The sequence below is a fragment of the Primulina tabacum genome, chromosome 13 (genome assembly GCF_025594145.1).
Source record: "Primulina tabacum isolate GXHZ01 chromosome 13, ASM2559414v2, whole genome shotgun sequence".
Taxonomy (NCBI): Eukaryota; Viridiplantae; Streptophyta; class Magnoliopsida; order Lamiales; family Gesneriaceae; genus Primulina; species Primulina tabacum.
The window spans coordinates 36530525-36553518 of record NC_134562.1 but is presented as its reverse complement, the minus strand read 5'-3'; the positions used below and the strand labels follow the sequence as shown (position 1 = coordinate 36553518).

At 36.2% G+C, this 22994-nt stretch overlaps 5 protein-coding genes across 7 annotated transcripts; 1 reads left to right on the top strand and 4 right to left on the bottom strand.

The window, feature by feature from the left end:
• Window positions 1-267: 267 nt before the first annotated feature.
• LOC142522735 (WD repeat-containing protein 26 homolog) lies at window positions 268-3753 on the bottom strand. The gene is made up of 5 exons (XM_075626269.1): window positions 3613-3753; window positions 2618-3359; window positions 2083-2184; window positions 655-1305; window positions 268-574 (listed from the first exon to the last, which is right to left on the bottom strand). The coding sequence occupies exons 2-5, from the start codon at window positions 3287-3289 to the stop codon at window positions 362-364; spliced, it is 1638 nt and encodes a 545-aa protein (XP_075482384.1). The 5' UTR covers window positions 3290-3359; window positions 3613-3753; the 3' UTR covers window positions 268-361.
• Window positions 3754-4242: 489 nt separating this feature from the next.
• LOC142522741 (fasciclin-like arabinogalactan protein 2) lies at window positions 4243-5520 on the bottom strand. Its single transcript, XM_075626275.1, is given in 2 exon segments — window positions 4243-4555; window positions 4557-5520. Coding segments are annotated over 2 exon segments (1158 nt in total). The 5' UTR covers window positions 5481-5520; the 3' UTR covers window positions 4243-4321.
• Window positions 5521-8124: 2604 nt separating this feature from the next.
• LOC142522174 (2,3-bisphosphoglycerate-independent phosphoglycerate mutase) lies at window positions 8125-13385 on the bottom strand. Of its 2 annotated transcripts, none has more exons than XM_075625327.1 (10): window positions 13214-13385; window positions 12936-13106; window positions 12481-12608; window positions 11565-11715; window positions 11174-11377; window positions 10167-10591; window positions 9719-9911; window positions 9529-9624; window positions 8796-8951; window positions 8125-8468 (listed from the first exon to the last, which is right to left on the bottom strand). In XM_075625327.1, the coding sequence occupies exons 2-10, from the start codon at window positions 13095-13097 to the stop codon at window positions 8304-8306; spliced, it is 1680 nt and encodes a 559-aa protein (XP_075481442.1). In that variant the 5' UTR covers window positions 13098-13106; window positions 13214-13385; the 3' UTR covers window positions 8125-8303. The 2 variants fall into 2 exon arrangements, with proteins under 2 accessions (XP_075481442.1, XP_075481443.1); XM_075625328.1 differs by having other exon boundaries at window positions 12936-13101; window positions 13214-13368.
• A 2644-nt stretch (window positions 13386-16029) lies between these two features.
• On the top strand, window positions 16030-20276 carry LOC142521731 (DEAD-box ATP-dependent RNA helicase 53, mitochondrial-like). Of its 2 annotated transcripts, XR_012814371.1 has the most exons (9): window positions 16030-16460; window positions 16948-17075; window positions 17183-17594; window positions 17765-17863; window positions 18009-18233; window positions 18762-18923; window positions 19083-19612; window positions 19865-19999; window positions 20109-20276. XR_012814371.1 is itself a non-coding variant. In XM_075624888.1 (8 exons), the coding sequence occupies exons 1-7, from the start codon at window positions 16110-16112 to the stop codon at window positions 19599-19601; spliced, it is 1896 nt and encodes a 631-aa protein (XP_075481003.1). In that variant the 5' UTR covers window positions 16030-16109; the 3' UTR covers window positions 19602-19612; window positions 19865-20276. The 2 variants fall into 2 exon arrangements, 1 of the variants encoding a protein (XP_075481003.1); XM_075624888.1 differs by having other exon boundaries at window positions 19865-20276.
• Window positions 20277-20513: 237 nt separating this feature from the next.
• On the bottom strand, window positions 20514-21891 carry LOC142522093 (F-box/kelch-repeat protein At3g06240-like). Its single transcript, XM_075625251.1, has 2 exons — window positions 21767-21891; window positions 20514-21195 (listed from the first exon to the last, which is right to left on the bottom strand). The coding sequence occupies exons 1-2, from the start codon at window positions 21889-21891 to the stop codon at window positions 20514-20516; spliced, it is 807 nt and encodes a 268-aa protein (XP_075481366.1).
• Window positions 21892-22994: the final 1103 nt, after the last annotated feature.

Below are 22994 nucleotides of genomic sequence, written 5' to 3'. Positions count from 1 at the left end.
CTATTAATGATAATAATTGATATAGTTAATATTTATTATTATTTTACGTACACATTGTATAAAGTAGTTCGATGTATCGTGTGTAAGGTGGTTCGCTGGTATGTATAATACATACCTTACTAGGGAGAAAATGGTCAAAATCTTTTTTATGAAAATGCTAGCTTCTGTCAAGGCAATCTGTACATTTCCTGTGGCATCCCTTTTGATTTGGGGGGTGGGGAAGAATACCGGTGCTCATGTTTCGAATGAGAATGACATTCGCCAAAATTCACAAAAAACAGCTCGTTTTTACTAGTAGCATCGCTAGAAATCAACAAATGAAAAATACATCGCTCAGATATAGGATTTCATATCCAAATTTCTATGCTCTCGATGTCGTTGCTTTTGGTAAAAAATGATTTACAAGTTTTCCCACGCGTTGAGGCGTTATGCCCCATATACGTATTGTATGGTCATCGCTTCCGGAAGCCAGCATTTGGGGATCTGCCGGATTCCAGCTAACGCAATTCACAACTCCAGTATGCCCAGCCAACTTAGAAATGGGGGTCGACCTCCTTTTGTGCCATATATAAACCTGGAAAAAGAGGCTTAACTTAACTATGTGACACGAGATGTATAGCAAGTGAGTCAGTGTAATAAAGAACAGTGATAAACCTGGGAGTCCTCACTTCCACTGGCAATAAACCTTTCCCTTACACCACCAAAACAAGACCGCACGACGAATCGAGAACGCTTGTGACCCCTAAAATCATTTAAGAAATGGATGGTAGCCATGGGGCCAGCTATATTCCAAAGTTGGAGTCTTTCATCCAGTAGGCTGACGAGCAAACTCTTGTTGTCTTGGGATAGTGTGCAAGAAACTATTGGTTGGTCCGATACAATGTATCTCGCGGACTTCGACATCAACTCGAACAAAAGTATCCTGCTTTGGTCGCAAACAGTTATAAGCTCTTTCCCATCGGACGTGACGCACAGGTCGGAAATCCTCATAGTTCTATGCCCTGGCAAATGTTCTACCTCCTTTCCTTCCGGATCCCACATGATGATCCTTTTGTCATCGACACCGGAATATATACTCTTCCCATCCGGAGCCCATTCACAGGAGACTAGACCAAGATTGGGTTCAGTATCAGTTACCCGATATATATGTTGGCATTCACCAGAGGCCACATCCCACCGTCTAACTGTCTCCTCCTCACCACATGTAAGAAGCCGATTATCGTCACGGCTCCATGAAATATACGAGACAGGTTTCTCATGACCAGATAATCTATGTTTCAAAGAAACTTGTCCATCAACTTCAACCTACAGAAAGTAACAAGACTATGAATAACATGAAGCCTTTGAACAGCATGCCCAAAATTTGTTTATATACTGGAAGAATGAACTTTTAGTTTCAAGACACAGAAAACAGTCTAGAGCAACTACTTGAATCTTTTTTATGTGTTTCCAAACGATTAATTTGGGATATGTATATGAAACAAGGCAGAAGAAGAGTCGGAAGAAAACTAATTACCGACAAGTTCACATATTTGGAGATTCAAGAGTGTGTTAAGCTCCAAGAAGAGCTTGCAGGTTTCAATCGACTAGCATAAAGATTCTTGACAAGTTCACTAATATTGGTAATTTCAATTAACTAGCATAAAGATGATATTAACTACTTCACGATTTTGTGCATTCCAGGTCATGTTTCAGGTTTTAACGTGATTGTGATTTCTGCTGTAGTGGACAGGACAAGGAAAGTGACAACAGCAGCGGCATCAACTATAACCAAGTAGATAGCGATAACAATTTGTAATGTGCAATGGCTTTTAGTATAATGGACTAAATGGAGTTGGAGAAATGATTTAGCATTCAACTCCATAAGCAATTGATTTTTTTTAAAATTTGCGGATAAACGTTTTTTGGATCTTTCAGTTCACATTGGTACACATAGTTACAATATTATTTGCATTTTCAACTACTTGTTCCGATTCATGAAACATTTGTGAAAAAATGCTGTGAAAGTGTATCATGTATGAGACCACAGGTCACCCCGAAGTCAATCGCATAAACAAATTAATATGAAACTAGACTGTGTACCTCCCATATAATCACCAGACAATCACTGCATGAAGAGGCTAAGTATTTCCCATTGTGTGAAAATTTCAAGAACCAGACTTCACCTTTATGCTCTTGTAATACCTGCATGGTTGAAAAAGTAAACGGGAAAACCGGTTATCACAATATTGAGAGAAGGTAATAGTTTTTTATTAAAAAAATAAAAGTTAAAACAATCAACGACTTCTAACAAGTGTCAAATTCAAAGATTGCACACTTTTTATAAAAAGAATCATATCAACACTAGAATGCCATGCATCACATAAAGCATGATGACATCCATTGCAACACATGATGCTAGCTAAGAGTTGAGTGTCGGTAAGGGAAGAATGTGTTAATAATTTTTATGAGTAAGGGAAGTGCCAAAGTTAAAATCTAAAGAATGAAAAATTTAGATGGAGGTCATGCATACGGAACAATAAGGGAAGAATGTGTCAATAATTCTTTTGCAATAGCACCCAAAAAGGAGTTTTATCTTTTTTTTGGCAAGCTCTTGCCAATGATAAAAAGGAAAAACCTGCACGGTACGATGGGGAATCTGGTCCATTTTACAATCTTGATGAGTAAGCAATGACATCTTTCCAATGGGTAAGTTGTGTAACCAACACCTCTTATTTTGGAAGTCAATACCCTGTTCAACAAGATGCACCAATCGGTTCTCAGGAAACAAAACCGATGGGGGAAGCAACATTTTAAATTCCTCCAGAAACTCTTTACGAGAAAAGAGCCAATACCCTTCACCAAAAGTTCCATTTAGTAATATCCGAGAGGGAGACACAATGAAGGAACATAGCTCACGAACTACGCCATCGTGCACACCAAGCGGTAGGATCCCATACCTCAGTGTGTGCAAAGCATCCATGAATTTTTCTCCAGCCAAAAGTTCAAAAAACTTACGCTGCAATATGATAACAGATGCCAACTTAATTCTAGTTTCATCCATTAGACCAAATTGACGTAAAGTTGCGACACTTTCATCCCATTGACCATCAAGGATTTGCTGCTTAAACAACCTCGCTTCACTGGAGTACAAACTTATTCCTGACTCGTCCTCTAGTTGCTTCCCTGTCTCTGAATAGCCAAGAGAGTACAATGCATCTGCTATTGCTCTGACAAATTCATTTTTCCTGACAACACCTTTTGAACCAACAAATTCGTGGTCTCCTTCCGATTCTTGCGGCCCAGCCATTCACCCTAAGAGAAAATATATAGTTTGAAACGCTGGCCGAGTAGCCAGATGATACTATCAAGTTAATTTCCTGGAAATATATTTACGCAGAGGAAGGACAGTTATAACCTATACAAGTACACAAATTAGCAGTCCTCAAAATTCATCGACCCACATATTCCCAAACCAAAATTCCGATGGGAGTCAAAATAGTATAATTCATCCCAAAAGTATTTTAATCAAGATTGATATACAAACTTTAGACCAAATATATATATGCACGAGAACTCGTTAATTTAATAATCAAGAATATCGGTGTAAGTACTTAAAATCTACCAACTCACAGAACCGCGGAGAAGAACGTCAGATTAAGAAACGCGCGAGGAAAAAATGGCCGCACCCAATCTTCAATGGCGAAGGCAGGAGAGCGATCAATCAGAGAGGAGAGGGATTTAGAGATTGGATCGTGGAGAATTTCAGTTTTTCTGTTCCAAAAGTGGTTATTATGGCGGGCATGCAACTACGTTTTGAATCTCATATTTATTGGCTAAAACTATATATATAATAAATCATAAGTATCGAAATGATTATAAATTAATATTTTTTTAAAATGCTGCAATCTTCTAAATAATATCTTGTAACTAAAATATAATTTAATTCAGTAATTAATTTTTCCATATTTTGAGAAATTAAATTTCATTATTATACTTCAACAATTATTTGTTTCTGTTAGAGTATTTTTATTGTTAAGAGTTTGTATAGAAAGTTATCGATAGATTTAACAAGACTCGTTCATTAATAAATGTAGAAATTATAATTCAATGTTTATGTATTCAATTCTTTCTGAGAAGCTGCTATGTTAGCCCAACGAGTTTGAACAGAAAGATAACCACAACGAAGTTTTCAAGTTATAAAAAAATAAAGACTAATGATTATAATTACAAATTTTAAAAGTAAGCAAAATATAGAAATATTATTACCAGAAGTTAGAAAATGTGATAACTGTAGCAATATATATCGAAGCACACAATTTGGAAAATTCACATGAACAGTTTAAAAAATGGTTGCCGAAATTCCGATCACCAAACAAGAACTCAAGCTCATCACAAACCAGCCACAGCGGATTCTTCCTCTGCCGTTGCTCGAAATTTTGTCCGCCGCCGCCTCGTCGTAGTCGGTGGACGGAGCTGGAGCTTCGGCGCTCTTCGATTTTGATAACGGATCCGCCTTGAACAGCTGCCTCGGCAATAAAACCCTGTCGATCTTAAAAACCGACAGAGGATCTGCAGTCGATTAGAGTTCCTTTTATCGTAGCCGTGTCGACTTTTGTTTCCAGTTTTACGTTGTCTCCGTCGTTTAGAACGGTGAGATCGTATTTGTTCGGTCCTTCAGTGGCTAAAGTGTTCACCACTCCGTTGCTCGATCTGAGCATTCCGAGTGAATTGTAGGTTGGGATGGCGTGATACAGGACCACCGAAGTTTTCCCGTCGGAGGTTAAATTTTTGTAGCTAGGCATGAATGATTTCAGGGCGTCGTCGGAAGGGCAGAAGACCGTTAATCCGCCTACGACACTTTGAAGAAAAGTTTCTTCGACCCCTTCCGCTCGGATCAAATCGGAAAACGCTTTGCAACCTTGCTTCACCATGAGCGAGGTTACGTTCACGTCAGTTGGTGCGGAAGACGGAGCTTCAGCTTCCGGCGACGTCAGAATGTGACTGATTTGGATAACCGAGATATCATACGGCAAATCTCCTATGGTCTTCACAAAGGTCGCCATCGGCTGATCTTCGCTGCTGTCGACAGGTAAGAAACCAACTTTCCCGCCTTTCATGTCAGTGATGTCGACGTATCCAGACGTCCCGGCCGCCTCTCCCGTTGCCTGAAACAGGGAGGATGTGGTGATGGATCCCTTTGGCATCTGGTGGAGCTTCTTGGAGCTGAAGTAATCAGCAAAGATGTGAAGGGAAAGAATGTTCTTGATGGTGTAGAGTGGATAGTTCTTGGAAAGGATGTCGGTCATGGCTGCATTATCAACAGCACACACCGTGATGGTGCGGCGGCGGTTGATCTCCGCCGCCAAGTGCGTGACGGTGAGGTAGTGGTTGAAGGTGGACAAGTCCGGGTCCCCGGCAAGTATATGGGTGATGTTGTGTGCATGCACGGTTGCCGAAAGGACTAGCACCAGTGGAAGAATCAAGATTCTTAGCTCCATGGTTTCCAATAATCTTCGCCCGTTGACGATTAAAAATGGTACCAAGGTATGTATATGCATTATATAATAATCACATAATTAAAGTTAATTTGGTTTTCAATTTGTCGGTAACTAAATTTTTTTCCCCAAATGGGTACTATGTTGTTGTCACAGCATTTAACCGAAGGTATTATGTAGTTTTCGTCATTTTATAATTTTCATCAGGCTCACTTTTTTTCTCCAAATTATGCGACCATAGATCCCAAATAATACAATACAATAATTTTTTAATTTTTTTTTTTACACACCCATTTAATTGTTTGGCCAATGTATCAAAATAGTAATTTCAATAAATTAATAAGAATATATTTTTTCGAAAGACCGTTATATAAAGACAAAAACTTGTGTGAGACGGTCTCACGGTTCGTATTTTGTTAGACGGATATCTTATTTGGGTGATCCATGAAAAAGTATTATTTTTTATGCTAAGAATATTACTTTTTATTGTGAATATCGGTAGAGTTTACCCGTCTCACAGATAAAGTTCCGTGAGTCTTAATTTTACTGTATATATCTTTAGAACAGACGGTTACGTACCATGAATTCAAAAATTGGTTTATATTTTAGTAATTTTTATAGCTATTAGATCCCAAAAGATTGTTTTGAATTGTTTTTTTTTCTGTTGATTAAATACTGAAAATTTCATAATTGTGGGAATCTTGATTCAAGCCAGATCAATCACCAATAATAATGAAAGGTCGTTTATATGATAAATATTCAACACCTAATTAACAATTTTTTTATTATTTTCTATTGAAAGAAAATAATTGTGAAGAAGAAAATGGTGAAATGGCAATCTAATTTTGTGGTGGTTTAGCAGTGGAAATCATCCGAGCTGTCATCTAGTTAAAACTTTTTGTCATTGTAACACTATACAATTATTATTTGAAAATAACACACTAATTAGGATGGGTGTATGATTTGTTCAATCAGTGATCGAGAAATTATCCATTTTGCAAGTTGGAAAGTACACTAAAAAAAACAGTCATTAGCGACGAATTTAATTCCTCGCTAAAATAACCGCGCTCATCTATCGATGTGTAGTTATGGTTTTTTAAAACCGTCCCTAGATTTAACAATGGTCATTTAACACAATAGCTAATTCTAAACGGTTTTGAAAAACTGTCGCTAAGTTTAGCCACGATTATAGAAAATCGATGCAAAATAGTTCAACAATTTGTCGAAAGTGTTGTTGATATCGATAACGTAGCTAATCTGAGCAACGATTAAAAAAAAACCGTATAAGAACATAGCTAATCGATAGAGCCATATTAGCTCATTCTTGTGAAGAAGAGATGAAGACTTTAGAATTTGACAAACAATTAGCTCATTCTTGTTATCTAGTTGTGTTCCACTTCGATAACATCGCATAGTACTGGGAAATTAAGGCAATGTACGTGACAAACAATTAGAGATATTCATATTAATATCATATATATCTAAGGATTAATAAATATTATTACGCTGCAAAATCATAATAATATGTTTTTAATGAAAATACAATGGCAATTCGTATAATAAAAACATTAATATACCTGATACATTATTTAAAATAATAATAACTATTATATATATATATATATACTATTTTAAAAAAATAAATGTATCGAATCGATATATGTTGTATCTATATATATATACACACACACAAAACAAAATGTTTAAATGCGTTTATCAGATGAAAAACGACAAAATCTCGATACCAATCAGAGCAAAGAGGTGACAAATGCTGGAGAAAATGAAGGGTTCGACGCCTATATAAATGGCATTAGGTCGCCATGAAGAACAATCAACGATGAAATTAACATATAAATTTCGTCGTTGATCAAAATTTGAAATCTAGATTCAGCTTCACGACAATTTTTTGAAAAACCGTTGCAAAACTGCAATGGTTTACTAAAAATCATCGCTAGATTGCGATGGTTTATTGGAATTTCGTTGCTGTGTGTTCTTTGTGAGCGACGTTATGCTTGAACCATCTCAACTTTTAGGTAATATTCATTTTGCGACAGTTCAAAATAAACTGATGTATCTAGCCAAGGTTTTACGCAACTATGGCTATGTTGCGGATATAGTAAACCGTTGCACATTTGTCACGGTTTTATTAAATGTGGCAAACTTTGGTGACAGTTTTTCAAACTGTAGCTATCTTTAGCAAAGGTTTCTCAAAATGTTGCTAAATTTAGCTACAATTTCTATTAAATTGTCTCTAGTAATCGTGGTTTAAACTGTTTTTAAATTTAGCTATGGTTTTTATAACCGTAGCAAATTTAGTCGTATTTAACAACAATTAGAATAACTCTGACTAGCAACGATCTTCAAAAACCGTAGTAGAACCTCCCATTTTTTTTGTGGTAATAAAACTTAAGAAAAATGTTGGATGGAATAAATATATGTAATCAAACAATACATGATCATTCACATCAAACAATACATAAAATGTCGTTCATTAGTACTCACCGTAGACAATTCTCATGTCAAGAGCCAATAATTAAAGTATTGTGGGTTTTTTTTTAAATTTAACTTTCCCTCGAAACAAGTATCACAGACACGCGCGCGCACATATATACCAGCCACAAGTAGGACAAAGTAGAGTGGAACACAGTTGAAAATTATTTCAAATACTTCAATTCTCAAACCACCTGCAAGCTTTTAGCATATTCATCAGTGTCATAATAGCCTAAAACATTTTATTCAAAAATAATGGATAATGTATTCCTCACTTCCTCCATCATCCTTCCCATCGTATGCAAAATTTCTAAGAGTTCAAATCGGGCATGGGCTCTAGTTATCAACAACCTCAACAAGGGTTGTCTCATAATCGCTAGGCGCCTCAAATCCATGCAAGTTCATTACAGTTGCAGCAACATTTGCTAGACCACCAGTGGGAACATCTTTGCGGAATTTCACACCGGGCGCCAGCCCAGGGCCACCAATAGCAATTGGAACCTACATAGAAGTTAAATATCCTGAATTTGGTTGAACCATAATGAGTATAATGTATTGGATTATTTCCTATATAGACTTCTAAATGATCGATATGCATGGTTCATACCCGACCCACCATAGAATATATCCATAAGAACATATCTTTCCAATTTTTTTTCTCAAGTCACATGCCAAGTTATGGTCAAGGCAACTGTTGTCAATAATGTGTGGCAGCCACCATCAGCAATTCACACGCAGCACAATTTTTTCTCCATAGTAGTTAAATCACAGCACGAAAATGTTCACAATGGAGATTTTACGAGAAGTATGAGGGCTTAAATCACTCACTGGTTCCAGAGTGTGAGAAGTAAGTATTTGAATCTTGCCATCTTTGTCAAGAAGTGGCTCGCCCTTCTTGTTTCTTTTCACCATGTCCTCAGCATTTCCATGATCAGCAGTAACAACATAGATTCCACCCACTTGCTCTATTGCGTCAAGGATCATCTAGCCAAATCAGAACAATTAACAGGTCATATAAATAAGTTCAAGAACAGAAATTTTCAACAGGTTGATCATGTAAGTTGTAACATGTTAAGTGCAGCATACAAGTAGGCAAGCCAGTAGTCTCTTCAAGTCACGTAACATCACATCAACATGAATTTTATATTTATCAAGCATTTTGGAGGAATTTAGAACAAAAGGTGATCAAATCATACTTTCTCAAAACTCCAGGAATATTTCAGTTTTCACGTGAAAAAAGTTATCTTGGACTCTTAAACCTCGGAAATACAATGTATGCAAAAGATTAGGACATTCAAACTACAAGTTCTGAGATACACCCTAAAGGTCAATTACTGCTACTCGTACAAAATTTACATGGGACCAGATGACTGTTATATGAGCCCACAAAAACTACATTAATAACAGTAATTAGGATTAGGCATGTATCATGCCACATGCAGCATAAAAGTCATATATACTCGCCAATGTGTAAAAATAGCATGGGAAACTATGTTTGAGGGCGGGGGGGGGTGGGCACCTCCATTAAATGTATGCTACTACAATAGCAGAATCAACATACCTTTACAGCTTCATCAGCAGCCTTGCAAGCCACAACTGTTGCTTCAATATCACCAGTATGTCCCACCATGTCACCATTAGGCAGGTTAACGCGTACCTTCGGAATAAATCACATTAGAACTTTTACCAACTTGCCAGCAAGATTCTTCCTCAACAAGCAATTGAAGAAAACCAAGAAGTTGATGGATTACCTGGTCAAATTTACGGCTAAGAATTGCATCCCTTGCCTTCTCAGCAATCTCCAAGGCCTTCATCTTCGGCTTGGCATTGAAGGTGATACCACTATCACTGGGAATTTCAACATATTCTTCCATTGCAGGGTTGAAGTATCCTGAGCGATTCCCATTCCAGAAAAAGGTGACATGACCAAATTTAACTGTTTCACTGTAAAAACCAAGGAAAACACCTAAATTGAATAGCAGGCAAAAATGGAATCTACTAGGCGACATACACGATGAACGTAAAGCATGAATCTGCATACAAAAGCTAGGCAGATATATCAATTATTAAGAATAAAATCTTCATAATTTTAGTGAGAGGGAGACATGAGGCCATTAGGTTTGTGCTTCTTTTTTTAAAGAGCTTTGTGTGTATTCTAAGGTAAATAAAACTTGGAAGTTTTAATCGTTACCAAATTACCTGCAAGCAAAAGTACGGATGCCATTATTCACCAAATATTCTCCAGATGTTCGTTCAATCTCTGGAGGAGAAACAAGGTAGCGATTTGGAAGTTTGAGCTCACCATCATATTGAAGCATTCCAGCGTAACGAATTTTAGGAAATCGAACTCGATCAAATTTATCGAAGTCCTCGTACTCAAGGGCCTTAGCTATCATTACCACACGATCAGCCCGAAAATTGAAAGTCACAACTGCGTCACCATCGACAATAGGCCCGACAGCTTTTCCACTGTCATTAACAATAACAAATGGAGGTAAATACTGATCATTTGTGTTAGGAATCTCTCTCAGCTTCTTGACAGCTTCAACAGCACTCTTAAACTTGTGTGGCGCTTCTCCAAGCACTTGGGCATCCCAACCTCGTTTTACAACATCCCAATCATTCTGCAAATGTTTAGAAAAATACGAGTGCATGAGAAACAGAACCAAAGACTTGGTAACCAACTAGATGGTATTATGTGTAATCAGACATATCTACAGCAGTCATCAAATAGAAATAAGTCAACAAGAGTCATATTAACTGTGACATCCTCTAATCCAAGCCTAATGGTCAAAAGATGAGGTATTATAAGATGAGGCATTATAAAACAGAGCAGGACAGACAACAATCACATGAAGCAGCATCCACGACAAGCATTGCAAAGAAATACAAAGTGGAGACGAAGGATGAGGTCGAAGTAGAAATAACTGCAAGTGATAACAAAGAGGCTAGTCCAGCAAACATGAACTTCGAGATAAATGTCACATGACCCTCAAAGTAAAACAAGACAAAGGAATTATGGGCCTAATAATTATCTTTTGCTTCTACGGTAAAAATAGGTGGGGTCGAGAATTTCTGCCCAATTAAACCTTCTCATAAACTCAAAAGGTGCAATTTTCGAGTGCAGGTTGGTTTGGTCATAGAAGTCAAGCAATTCTTAGATTCGTAAAGAATGATTAGGCCAAAACAGAAAACGAATGCTTCACCTCATAACGATCCATCGTAACATACATGCGACCTCCACCAGATGCAATCTGGGCATCAACACCTTTGTGACGCAGTTCTGCAAGATCTTTTTCAAGAGTTTCAGTGAAACCTACACTTGAACCATCCAAAACATCACGTCCGTCCGTGAGAATATGAACACGAATTCTTTTAGCACCACGCTCACTAACTCCTTTAAGCAGCAACTGCAAACCCAATAGTAAGTTCACATAAATTTTTTCTTACACATTAAAACGCTATGTCCGCATAAGGAGGGGGAAAAGGAAAAACAATCAAGGATTTAAGAAATTTGAAGCAATGAAAGCAGAGGAAGAAAATTACGATTTTCTAGATGGAACACAGAAGTGCGTAATATTTAAACTCGTGGAATACCTGCAACTGGTTGAGCCTAGAGTGGACGCCTCCATCACTTAATAATCCAATGAGGTGTAGAGTTCCTGTTGCAAATGATTCTTTGATGTACTTGAAACCGTCTCCTTCAAAGAGTTTGCCAGATTCCAGAGCAAGATCCACAAGCTTTGCTCTATATCGAGAAACACACAAACAAAGATTAATGCATGACAACCTTCATGTACACAAACTCGAGCAAGAAAGATTTTTCCATTCCCATTTGGTAAGATAAAAAGGCAATATTTATTGGGCAACTAAACCTTTCAAAAGCTGATGGAATAATTTCAGCAACTGTGCACAGAGGAAAAATAATGATCAAACAGTAACATATTTTTCTTCATTCCACTTAACTACCATGCTTTTCGATCTTGACCTAAGCATTCATATGCGTGAGAACATGAATCAAAAGAATCAACCAATCAGTGATTTGCATATCTAGTCTGCCTAACCAACTGACACTTGCGTGAGTGTGAAACATCTCCACATACAGAAATTTAACTTTCTAGCAGCTTTCATAATGTTTGTACTTGATCCAATTCTATAAAGATAGCAACTCCACTCACATAAAAAAAATAGAATTGCTCCCTTTTTTAGTCCAAGAACTTCTCTCGGTCAGCCATATAAACGATAATTTCACTGCAATTATACCCTCTCTTTTTTTTAAGAAAATCACATTATAGCGAAGCAAAACCAGCATAAGTCGATTGAGGACAAAGTCATAAAAGCATGATGTCTTAGACGTCAAACTTGTAAATACTATTGATTGGACTAACTATCTGTCATACGATCTGCAGATTAGAGAGATAAACATCCGAGAACAGTTAGTTTTCAATATCATTTTTTCCCGGTTGACTACAATAACTTCAATGAAGTAAAGAACAAGCAAAAGGAAGTTCACCCTTGGGCGTAAATCCGGCCAGCACCAAGAGCATTGTGACCAACTTCACTGTTACCCATGTCATCTTCTGTGGGAAGCCCCACAGCATTACCGTGCGCTTTCACCAATCTCCACTTCTCTGGGGCACCCTTCAACACATTTCGAATAAAACAAATAACTCGATCGGTCGATCCCATTCAGTATTTTAGGGGAAAATATTAAAAATTTCAACATATTGACATAATTAATATACCTAATTATCAAGTATTTCTCTTGTTCCAACAATCTAGATGACCAAAATTCAGAACCCAAAAAAAATTTAGATGCGAAATAGTGTAAAAAACCGAATAAAAAGTTGGATCTCAGAGCCCGAGTTTATATCTTCACCAATGCAGTACCGAGTCATTTAGTAAGAAAAATCCGGAACCCAGTATATTTAAGACGTCAAAAATACTAAAAAATAGAAAAAAAATTACATTTTTAAGTGAATCCATGGTTGGGGTCTCCGCGACGTGGATGCAGTTGTACTGATCGGGTTTGGCTTCACCCCACCCATCCAAAACAACCATCGCGATGGTCTTCCCCTTCGGAAGCTTGGGGTGATCCTTCAATTTCCATGAAAATCCAGAGCTGCCCATCCTCCTTTACTATTTTCAAGACCAAAAAACAATAAAAACTTGAGAAAACAGATCTCCGATTAGCAAACAGGCAAATAGAAAGACGAGAAACAGAGATCTATAGCGTAGAGAGAAACCTTGCGATTCCTGATGTAAAACGCAGAAAAATTGGGTGTGAATACCGATGAAAGTGGTTGGTCCAAGTGTGTGAAGAAAACAAATGGGAATTGAGAACCGAGATTGGAGGAAGATTTATTGAGGGCGAGACACGTGCCACATCCACGTGACTCGGAGCCTTTTTTCATTTTCTTGCTCTTTATACAGATTAATGTATGTATAAAAATAATAATAGAAGGAATCTTTTTGGTGGGTTTAGGGAATATGCTGATTATTCAATTGTAATCTTGATAATCAAGAAAAAAAATAGTTTTTATTTGATTCTCATATTTGATATATTATAATTATAATGTAAATTTTCTTTAAATTTTATTTTATATCCTATCTTTCAATTTATATTTTTAAAATTTTCAAAAAAAAAAACTACGTCATTTTTTTTTATTTTTTTACGAAATACATAGAGTACATTGTGTGAATTTCGCATTCATTTATTAATTTATGTAATTGTGATGGTAATTGCGACGAATTTGAAAAACACTCATTTAAATATCATCGAGTAAGGATCTTATCAAATTGTATGTTTAAATAGTTTTTTTTTCTTTTGTTTGGATATCATTTTGAAACAAAATATTTGATTATTGAATTAAATAAAGGGGCAAGATCATTAAATTATTGATCTTAATTAGTTGAATTTGTCTTGTCGTTAATATAAATAATAGATATATAAATAGAAGGCAGATAGCACGCATGAACAAGAGCGTCCCTTTTATGCGCCCGTGCTTGCTCACGCTACCAAGCACGGGTGTGACTGGAATATACTGCTTCGCTGTACAATTTATCGACCACAATAATTATTTATTATTGCATTATGTCGTTTTTATATATAATTATATTTTTTATATATATAATCAGGTTCTGCTTGAATGGATTGATTTCATTTGAAGTGATGGTATGTAATTTAAGTAAGATATGGAAAATTTATTTCTAATGACATTCATTTTTGGTATATTTTAATTGTTGGTATATGATTCCAAGTATCAATATAAAAAAAAAAAATTTGATGTTAGTGTTAAACACTGTTTCATTTAGAAAATTTTGTCTCACTTTAGATTTTATGGAAACAGGCAATATTCTCCCAAGTCCCAACATATAAAAATTTCAACTTGTGATAATAATATAGTAATTCACGAGTTCATTGACTATAAAATAATAAAACTTTCAATTTATTGTTTGCGGGAAGAACACACACCAATATGATGTGCAAATGTGTCAAAATCTGAATAATAATAATGTAGAATGAATTATATATGCTATTCTATTAGTATTGTTAATACATGGACATGTTGTTTCAACATATAGAGTATCTTTTGGTTCAGAAGGTTTGACGATATCACCAAATGACACAAATGAAATTAAATTCTATCAGAAAATTTACAGAATGTCCACATCATTTCATAAAACAATGTTACAAATGTCATTTTTCGGATACCTCCTGTATATTTGGGCAGATGCCCAAATATAGGCTCCCAAGAGGAGGTGCCCTAGCCCTCCAACGCCTTCTTCATTGTTGGATTCATCCATCCAATTCCATCAAAACATGAAGTCATTTCAATGATTTCGTCAGCTATTTAATCAAATCAAAATCCACATATCAAAACACAACTCCAATGAATTTGAAAATTCATCAATTCGATGACAACTTTAAGCAGAAGGTACACATCATTTCATGAAACAATGCTGCAAACGCCATTTTTTCGGTCGTCTATTGCATACTTAAGAAAATGCCCAAATAGCAGCGTGAGCTCCCAAAAGAAGGCGCCCTGGGCCCCCAATGCTTCCTTTGTTGTTGGATTCGTGCAGACAACACCATAAGCATTGGGGCATCCGTGCTGCTTGAGAATTTCTCATACAAGTTTTAGACACTGATTTTTCAATTTGTCAAGTTTAATCATCTTTTTTGCTTAATTTCAATTCACTAAACTTAAAATTTTCCAATTTAAATGTACTCAGCATTTTGTCTATCCAAGCAATTCAATGAAGCAATTGGATTTATGGTTGTAAAGTTAGAGATTTCAAATCCATAATAACTAATAAATTGGTTAGGCTCCAAACCCACTTGATAACGGATTTCAAATCTCAAATAATAATTATTTTAGTTATGGTAGTGAAAACCATATTCATCCCAACATGAAGTCACTTCAATGATTTATTCAAATATTTAATCAAATCAAAATATTTAGAGAAAACACAACTCTAATGAATTTGAAAATTTATCATCTCAAATTCACCAATTCAATCACAATTTCAAGTTAAACGCCAAAGTTTAATTTGGGTCGATCGCACATCGGTGACTTATTTGTTAGTCACATGTTGTAAAATTTTGTCTCGACTCCCAATTTTCATTTGCTTTTTATTCAACTACTTGAATTTCGAAAACCGATCATCAATAAGTAGTTCAAAAGCAGACGAATTGAAATATTTATTTATACAACTAAAAAAATATATTCAATTCTAAAATTATATATCATTATTTATACAACTAAAAAAATATATTCAATTCTAAAATTATATATCCAAAATAAAAAATTTTAATTTTTTTTTACCAGAGTCCAATGTTTAGCTAAATGTCGATGATACGAGGATGATAAACTGAAAAATATATAAAAGAAAATCAAATGATAGATAAAATAAGAACATATAATCTGATCACATATCAGTTGCAAGTCAAAGTGCCATGTGCGTACTAAATCAATCACAAGTCAAAAATGATTTGTTTGGGTGTTTTTGTCATTTCACATCGAATATATCCAACGGCCGAAGTGGTTTTATTTGCTTCGTCCTCGATAAGCCCTAGCAAAACCCTCCATAGGGTTTATTCATTCCTTTTTCCCGTGACAGCTTTAATAAATTCAAGAAATGGGTAGCCTCCTCTTGCTCAGGAAATCATCATCTTCTACTTCATCGAAGAGGTTGGCTCTCACCGCTCTCGGCCATTTCTTCGCGGAGAATCAAACACCGTTTTCGTCAAATGCCCTCATTTCTCCGCAGATTCCCGCTACCATAGCTCTCCCTAAGGCTTCGTCGTTTTTTCAGTTAATCCGTAGGGAAATTCATACTGGCCGGGCTTTGTGGGCTGAGTGTGCCATCGCTGACTTATCCGATTACGGTCCAGCTGATGATGGGCTTGAGATTTCCAAGCTCGGGATATCGCAGGAGATTGTCTCTGCCTTGGCTCGGAAGGCTATTAATAGGCTTTTCCCCATTCAGGTAAACTTGATAGTCTCAAGAAAAAATGTTGTTTCTTAATTTTTCTAACAAATTTCGTTCTTCGGGACCTTCAGGCCTTGGGTGCCCCCTAAAAATGAAGGGGATGTGCATACTTAAAGCACGATAAAAAAGAATAGAACTTTGCTGATAATGGAGAGAAGGGGCTGCTAGGAAGCAACAGATCTTACCCACTAGTTTGAGACTTTGAGCTGAAATGTAGTCTGTTTTCGTATTTCTTTTTCTTGTTTTTTTCCTTGAACTTTTGGGGTGATGAAATATGAACTAAATTGTTAGTGTGTTTGAATTCATAAATTGGAATTGAAACGAAGGGATTAGCATTTGAGTGGAAATAACCTAGTGGACAATAGATTTTACAGGTTATGTGTTTCTTTTGGGTTGCCCTTTCTTTTGTATGTCATCTCTTAAAGCGGTTGCTCTTTTCAATTTATGAATAAGATGATACTTTTTTATTCGTTGGCAATTGTAGAGGGCTGTTTTGGAACCTGCTATGCAGGGGCGCGACATGATTGGCCGAGCAAGGACGGGAACCGGGAAGACTCTAGCTTTCGGAATTCCCATCATGGATAAAATACTTCGATACAATGAGAAGCATGGGTCGGTTATATGTGATGAAAAGTTTGAGTGTTTCAGTTTGTGTTAGTTGATTTAGAATCATCAGTTGTTCTAGGCTAAATCTTCTGTTTATGCTTATTGTTATTCAGGCAGGGTCGGAATCCTCTGGCACTTGTATTGGCTCCTACCAGAGAACTTGCTCGTCAAGTGGACAAAGAGTTTTCCGAGTCTGCGCCAAAATTAGATACTCTATGCGTCTATGGTGGTGTGCCGATTTCTAGCCAAATGAGTTCTCTTGACCATGGTGTTGATGTGATTGTTGGCACTCCTGGCCGTGTCATTGATTTGATTAAGCGTGGTGCTTTAAATCTGTCAGAGGTGCAGTTTGTTGTCCTTGATGAAGCTGATCAAATGCTTAATGTGGGATTCGCGGACGACGTTGAGGTTATCTTGGGATATATTACGCAGAAGCATCAAACCTTGATGTTTTCAGCTACAATGCCAAATTGGATTTTGAGACTTACGCAGAAGTTTTTGAAAAACCCAGTTACCATTGATCTTGTGAGATGAAGACTGTTCTTTTGTATTGAATTTTTTTTGTTTGCTTTGAGCAAGTTCTACAGATAGCATATTTGGATTACTTCCAGCCCTTTTTTATATTATTATTATTATTATTATTTTAATTTTTTTTTTTATCTTCACTTGAATTTATTGATTGCAAATGTGTACAGGTGGGAGAATCTGATCAGAAATTAGCAGATGGCATTTCCTTGTATGCGATTACGGCCGACAATCGCGAGAAACCAGCTATCATTGGACCTTTAATAACAGTATGAAAATAGATCTTCAATCGACTGACCATGATTGACTGGATATTTATTCTGGCAACTTCATTTACTCTGGTGTTTATTAACTTTATTAAGAGGCTATTATCATCTGAAGTCAAAATCTTTTATTCTTGATATCGGCTTCCAGGAACATGCGAAGGGAGGTAAATGTATTGTTTTCACACAAACCAAGCGTGATGCTGATCAATTGGCATGTGCTATGCAAAGAAACTTTAAGTGTGAAGCATTGCATGGTGATATTTCACAGAACCAAAGGGAAAGAACTTTATCTGCTTTTCGAGATGGGCGCTTTAATACTTTAGTGGCTACTGATGTCGCTGCCCGTGGCCTTGATGTACCCAATGTTGATCTGGTGATTCTTCTTACTATACTTATATGTGCTTATTTACTTGTTTATGGTGCATTCTATTTGTAATCATAGGTTATTACACAGAGAAAATGGACGAAATACATTAGTTTCCATTTTCTACTGTCTACTTTTAACTTTTAATATCCATAGTTATAAATGAGCTCGATTAGATTTCAGTTGCAGTTGTGGTGTTCTTATACTATATGAATGTTTTTAATGCTTGAAAAGAGACCTTTAGCATGATTTTTGATAGGAATCATCATTAGTTTACGAGTGTTAACTGACTACAGTTTTGTGGCTCTTTTGGCAATTAATCAACTGAGTCTTCTATCTTCATTATATGAGGTAACTAATGTTTGTGATGCATCCTATAATTTCAATCCTGTATCATCTAAAGCATAATAATGGTTATACCCATAGTAGAGGCAGCTCAATGGGGATGTAATATTAGTGTTGCCTTTGTTGGAACTCTTGTCGTTTCCTTTCTTTGTTCCTAGAACTGGGGTTAAAATGATGGGTTATTCTGGTCAGGTGATACATTATGAACTCCCAAACTCTTCAGAGATTTTTGTTCATCGATCTGGGAGAACCGGTCGTGCTGGGAAGAAAGGTAGTGCAATTCTCATATATTCTTCACACCAATACAGGGAAATTAAGGGTATAGAGCGCGAAATTGGATGCCGGTTCGTTGAGGTAAGTTGTCAGTTATGTATACTTACAATTATAAGAGGCGTGTCTCATATGTGGTATCTGACACCCAAACTTTCAGATCAGCCGAAGAAGTCTAGTTATTAATCGCTTGCATGTTGGTTTGATCACATGACTAAATTCTTTACAATTTGCCCGTGTTAGCTTCCAAAAATAGCTGTTGATGCTGGAGCCTTGGACATGTGTGGTGGAATGGATCGTGGTGGTCGTTTTGGTAATATTGGAAGTAAGGGAGGTGGGCGACGTGATTCTGGATTTGGACGTTCTGGTGGTTTTGGCAATTCTGGCAGTTTTGGTAGTCCTGGTGGTGGCCGTTTTGGTGGGAACGCTGGTTCTTATGGTGGTGGTCGTGCTGGGGGATTTGATTCAGGACGTTCGGGAGGATCTGGATCTGGTGGACAGGGTTCTGGCCGCTCTGGCAATTTCGGCAGTTTTGGGTCTGGCCGTTCAAGTGGTTTTGGAGAGCTAGGCGGCTCAGTTCGTAACAGCGGATCTGGAAATTTTGGTGGTTTTAGTCGCTCAAGTGGTTTTGGGGATTTGGGTTCAGATCGATTCAGTGGATTTGGCAGTTCACAATCTGGGGAGAATCGGTCAAGCCGTGTCGGTGCTTTTTCTGAAGAAAATAACGATGATAATCAGAATACGGGGAGGAGATTCTTTTGATGCAATCGAAGGTAAGTTTTTAAATATCTACATATCATACGGCTTGCAAGATCTCTCAGGCTTGAGAGAGAATTTGTGTCAGCTTCAGTCACTTTTGACTCTTATTTTTTTTACAATTTATCAATGTGATTATTATTTAGTCATTTTTTTGTAATTTTGTATGTGGTTATATTATTGATTTGAATATCACCGTTGTTGTTTATATTTATGTGTTCTTGTTATTGTTTTTAATGAGATGGCATGTGTTCATGGAATTTTTGTAGACGGTGCAAACTCCATACTAGGAAAGACTAAAGGTTGCTTTTGAGGACTGGACTTTGTCTAGTGATTTGCCATCTCGAATCCACCTTCAGATGAGTCTTGCTTTGGATCCCACCAGTCATCCAACTACCTTGATGGTAATCGAAGAAAGTTGCTTCCATTGTGGTTTAGTAAGGGCTCTTACATGTAATTTTGTTATAACCTCCTAGGTTCTTGTTTTTAATCAACTATATCCGCTGGTGCCAGTCAAGCTTGGAATGACATCACAGGAAACAAAAATAGTCCATGCTTCAGAATATATAGGAAGAGAGAGTGATTGATGTAGGATGACATATCTAATGGTGTTATTATTCCAACACGTATGGGTTTTGCTGTGTTGGTTTTTGTTGTGCAAGCGTTTGCACTGAATCTTTATCAAGCTGTCATTTTCACTTCATATGGGATAGTTCACATAAGTAGGATATAAATATTTTCTATGGTATAAGATTTAATTTCTTGTTCATTTACCCGAATAATGAACCTGAAGATACAAGATTCCTTCGGTGACTCATTATGTGTCACCTTTGAAGATTACAAAGATGATTGTACAAAAGCAGACGTCTGAAATTGTATTGCACTGCAAATCCATAACAAATAAAAGGGGAAATCGAATTACAAATCTGCTCGAACTTGGTTCACTGGAAATAGGCTCTCTTTATGAACGATAACCTCCAATCTATCTCTTCTCCCTTGAAGTCCAAGATTCTTGATTTCTTTGTTACGAGGATTATAAAGAACCAACTCGCCACTACTACTTTCCAGGATCCATTCCCCATCATTCCAAAATCCCAATGGCCTATGAATTCTTGGAAGAGGGCCGATACTTGACACCTTAGTCCAAGAACTTGCAGCACCTGTTAAGTTATCCAGTACCCATATGTTTAAACTTTTGTCAACTTGCTTGATAGGATACACAATCAAAGCAATTGATTCTTTTAGGGGGAAAATTGCTCTTGTTATCCTGTCTTCTCCTCCCAAAGCGTCAATCCCCGACGGCAAAGGCACTGTTTCAAATATTTCTAGGCTCATATTGAACGAAAGTATCACTTCAGTACTCCTCTCTTGAGCCCACCAACAAAAGGTTTCATTCTTGTAAACCATACTCCATGTGTTATAGTACATAATATTTGCTGGCATGTTACTGCCATGTTTCTTCCATGAATTTGTCTTTGAAGAATATATCTCAACTTGATTAATTAGGCGACTCTCGTGAGACACACAGAATAAGATCTGTATGATTTTTAAATCGTTCGTGATGGGATCAAAACCTATTCCAAGATCACCACCACGTATTCTGGCATCAGAAGGACGTGATACTTGTGATGCAAACAATACTTTAGATCTCTAATAACTGGATTCCATAAAGCAATATTGTCATGAAAACCATATAAAGCAACAATTCCATTACAAGGGCCTATCAGTCTAACATGACCGAACGTGTTATTAAAAAATTTGGGAAAGTCTCGATCAGCTAAAGTCTCATCTCCATCATTTTTTAACAATGAGATGACTCTTTCATTTGTAGTATTGTCACGTTTAATGACAAGTAAATGATCTCCTTCTTTAGATGACAAATATTTATAGTGTTTAGTAATGAATATAGGATCTCTAACAAGGACATACCATGATTTGCACACACATCTGAATCTGATCAATGATTTTACCGGTAATCTTGATAAAATTTCTATGATTACATCTTCTGATAAGTTCATAGTCAAAATCTCTCTTACACAATCTTTCGACTTTTTCGAGATGTTATGTTCATTACTTTCACTTCATTTCCATTTTAATCCTTGGTGAAAGTATCCATTTTAATCCTTAGTGAAAGGATCGGTAGAGCGTAATTGAGAAACAAACCAAACTACCTTGCAAATTCTAAACCTTCCACGTATTTAGCATTTTCCTTGGAATATGGAGGACCTTGAAGCATGCGCACATCTCTAGAACTGAAAACGAGAAAAATGCGCAATCGTACCTTCACATCATTCATAATAAAAAGGTAATTGAGAAAAAAAAAAATAAAAAATAAAAAATCATTCGTCCACGTATCTTTAAAATCACAACAATTCAAAATAATAATATAGGGTCCATTTTTCACAAGCTACTGTTTTGTTCATTTTTTTAGTGTTTTATGTATTACTACTAATATTTACGGCAAAAACTTGTGTGAGAAGGTCTCACGTGTCGTATTTTGTGAGACAAGATCTCTTATTTAAGTTATCCATGAAAAAAATATTACTTTTTATGCTAATAGTATTACTTTTTATTGTTAATATCACTATGATTGATCTGTCTCACATATAAAAATTCGTGAAACTATTTCACAATAGACCTACACAATATTTACATTGCTGGTTGTTGGGGACATGCATATACGAACATGTGCTCATTTTTATGTAACCAATAGTTACTGGGAAAAATAAACATCGAGGAGCATTTGAATTAGGATTTGGATCATTTGGCAAATCTCAAATAGCCCAACACATGTCAACTACGACAGATTTGTTCAAAAACATTCTTGCTTCATCATCAACCTTAAAAAGATGCAATGGAATTGCAATAAAAGCTAAACTATTGTATTTGCATTCAATTACCTTATTAAAGCCTCGTATCCTTATTAAAGCCTCGTATTATAAATTCTTGTAATAATAGATCACTATCAAAATTAAGATAATTGAATGAACATTTATAGAACAAATTTTATTTTATCTGTCTTTCGTTCTATCTGATATAACTTGATCTGTACCATGTTACATAAACATAAAAATACTAGTAAAAGATGCACACACGTTGTATATATTATTATTATTATTATTAATTTAATCAAATAATTAAGATGAAATTATTTTCAATTTAGAAGAGTTGTTCAATTTAAAATGGAAGTTTTGTTTTATTTTGTTTTGTTTTTTATGTAAAATATGGAGTGATTTGATGATATTTTTAGTAGGGTAAGAAGAGTAATTATGAAACTAAATATTTTAATGTCTTTTAAAATAGTTATTCTAATAATCTCATACTTAATAATACAATATAGATGACTCGTATCGTTTGAAACTATGATTCGTGACCATTCGGATGTGGTGTAGATTCTAT

What these genes read in the sequence shown, in the direction of transcription:
- LOC142522735 (XM_075626269.1), bottom strand. Translation starts at nt 3,289, where the DNA reads ATGGCTGGGCCGCAAGAATCGGAAGGAGACCACGAATTTGTTGGTTCA. An exon ending in GTCTGGTGATTATATGGGAG is followed by an intron (nt 1,306 to 2,082) that starts GTACACAGTCTA and finishes TACTTTCTGTAG; the next exon opens with GTTGAAGTTGATGGACAAGT. An exon ending in GTGGAAGTGAGGACTCCCAG is followed by an intron (nt 575 to 654) that starts GTTTATCACTGT and finishes CTCTTTTTCCAG; the next exon opens with GTTTATATATGGCACAAAAG.
- LOC142522174 (XM_075625327.1), bottom strand. Translation starts at nt 13,097, where the DNA reads ATGGGCAGCTCTGGATTTTCATGGAAATTGAAGGATCACCCCAAGCTT. An exon ending in TTAGCCGTAAATTTGACCAG is followed by an intron (nt 9,625 to 9,718) that starts GTAATCCATCAA and finishes TTTATTCCGAAG; the next exon opens with GTACGCGTTAACCTGCCTAA. An exon ending in CTTCTCACACTCTGGAACCA is followed by an intron (nt 8,469 to 8,795) that starts GTGAGTGATTTA and finishes ACTTCTATGTAG; the next exon opens with GTTCCAATTGCTATTGGTGG.
- LOC142521731 (XM_075624888.1), top strand. Translation starts at nt 16,110, where the DNA reads ATGGGTAGCCTCCTCTTGCTCAGGAAATCATCATCTTCTACTTCATCG. An exon ending in TCATTGGACCTTTAATAACA is followed by an intron (nt 17,864 to 18,008) that starts GTATGAAAATAG and finishes ATCGGCTTCCAG; the next exon opens with GAACATGCGAAGGGAGGTAA. An exon ending in TTGGATGCCGGTTCGTTGAG is followed by an intron (nt 18,924 to 19,082) that starts GTAAGTTGTCAG and finishes TGCCCGTGTTAG; the next exon opens with CTTCCAAAAATAGCTGTTGA.
- LOC142522093 (XM_075625251.1), bottom strand. Translation starts at nt 21,891, where the DNA reads ATGAATGATGTGAAGGTACGATTGCGCATTTTTCTCGTTTTCAGTTCT. An exon ending in GAAGGTTTAGAATTTGCAAG is followed by an intron (nt 21,196 to 21,766) that starts GTAGTTTGGTTT and finishes TTCTGATGCCAG; the next exon opens with AATACGTGGTGGTGATCTTG.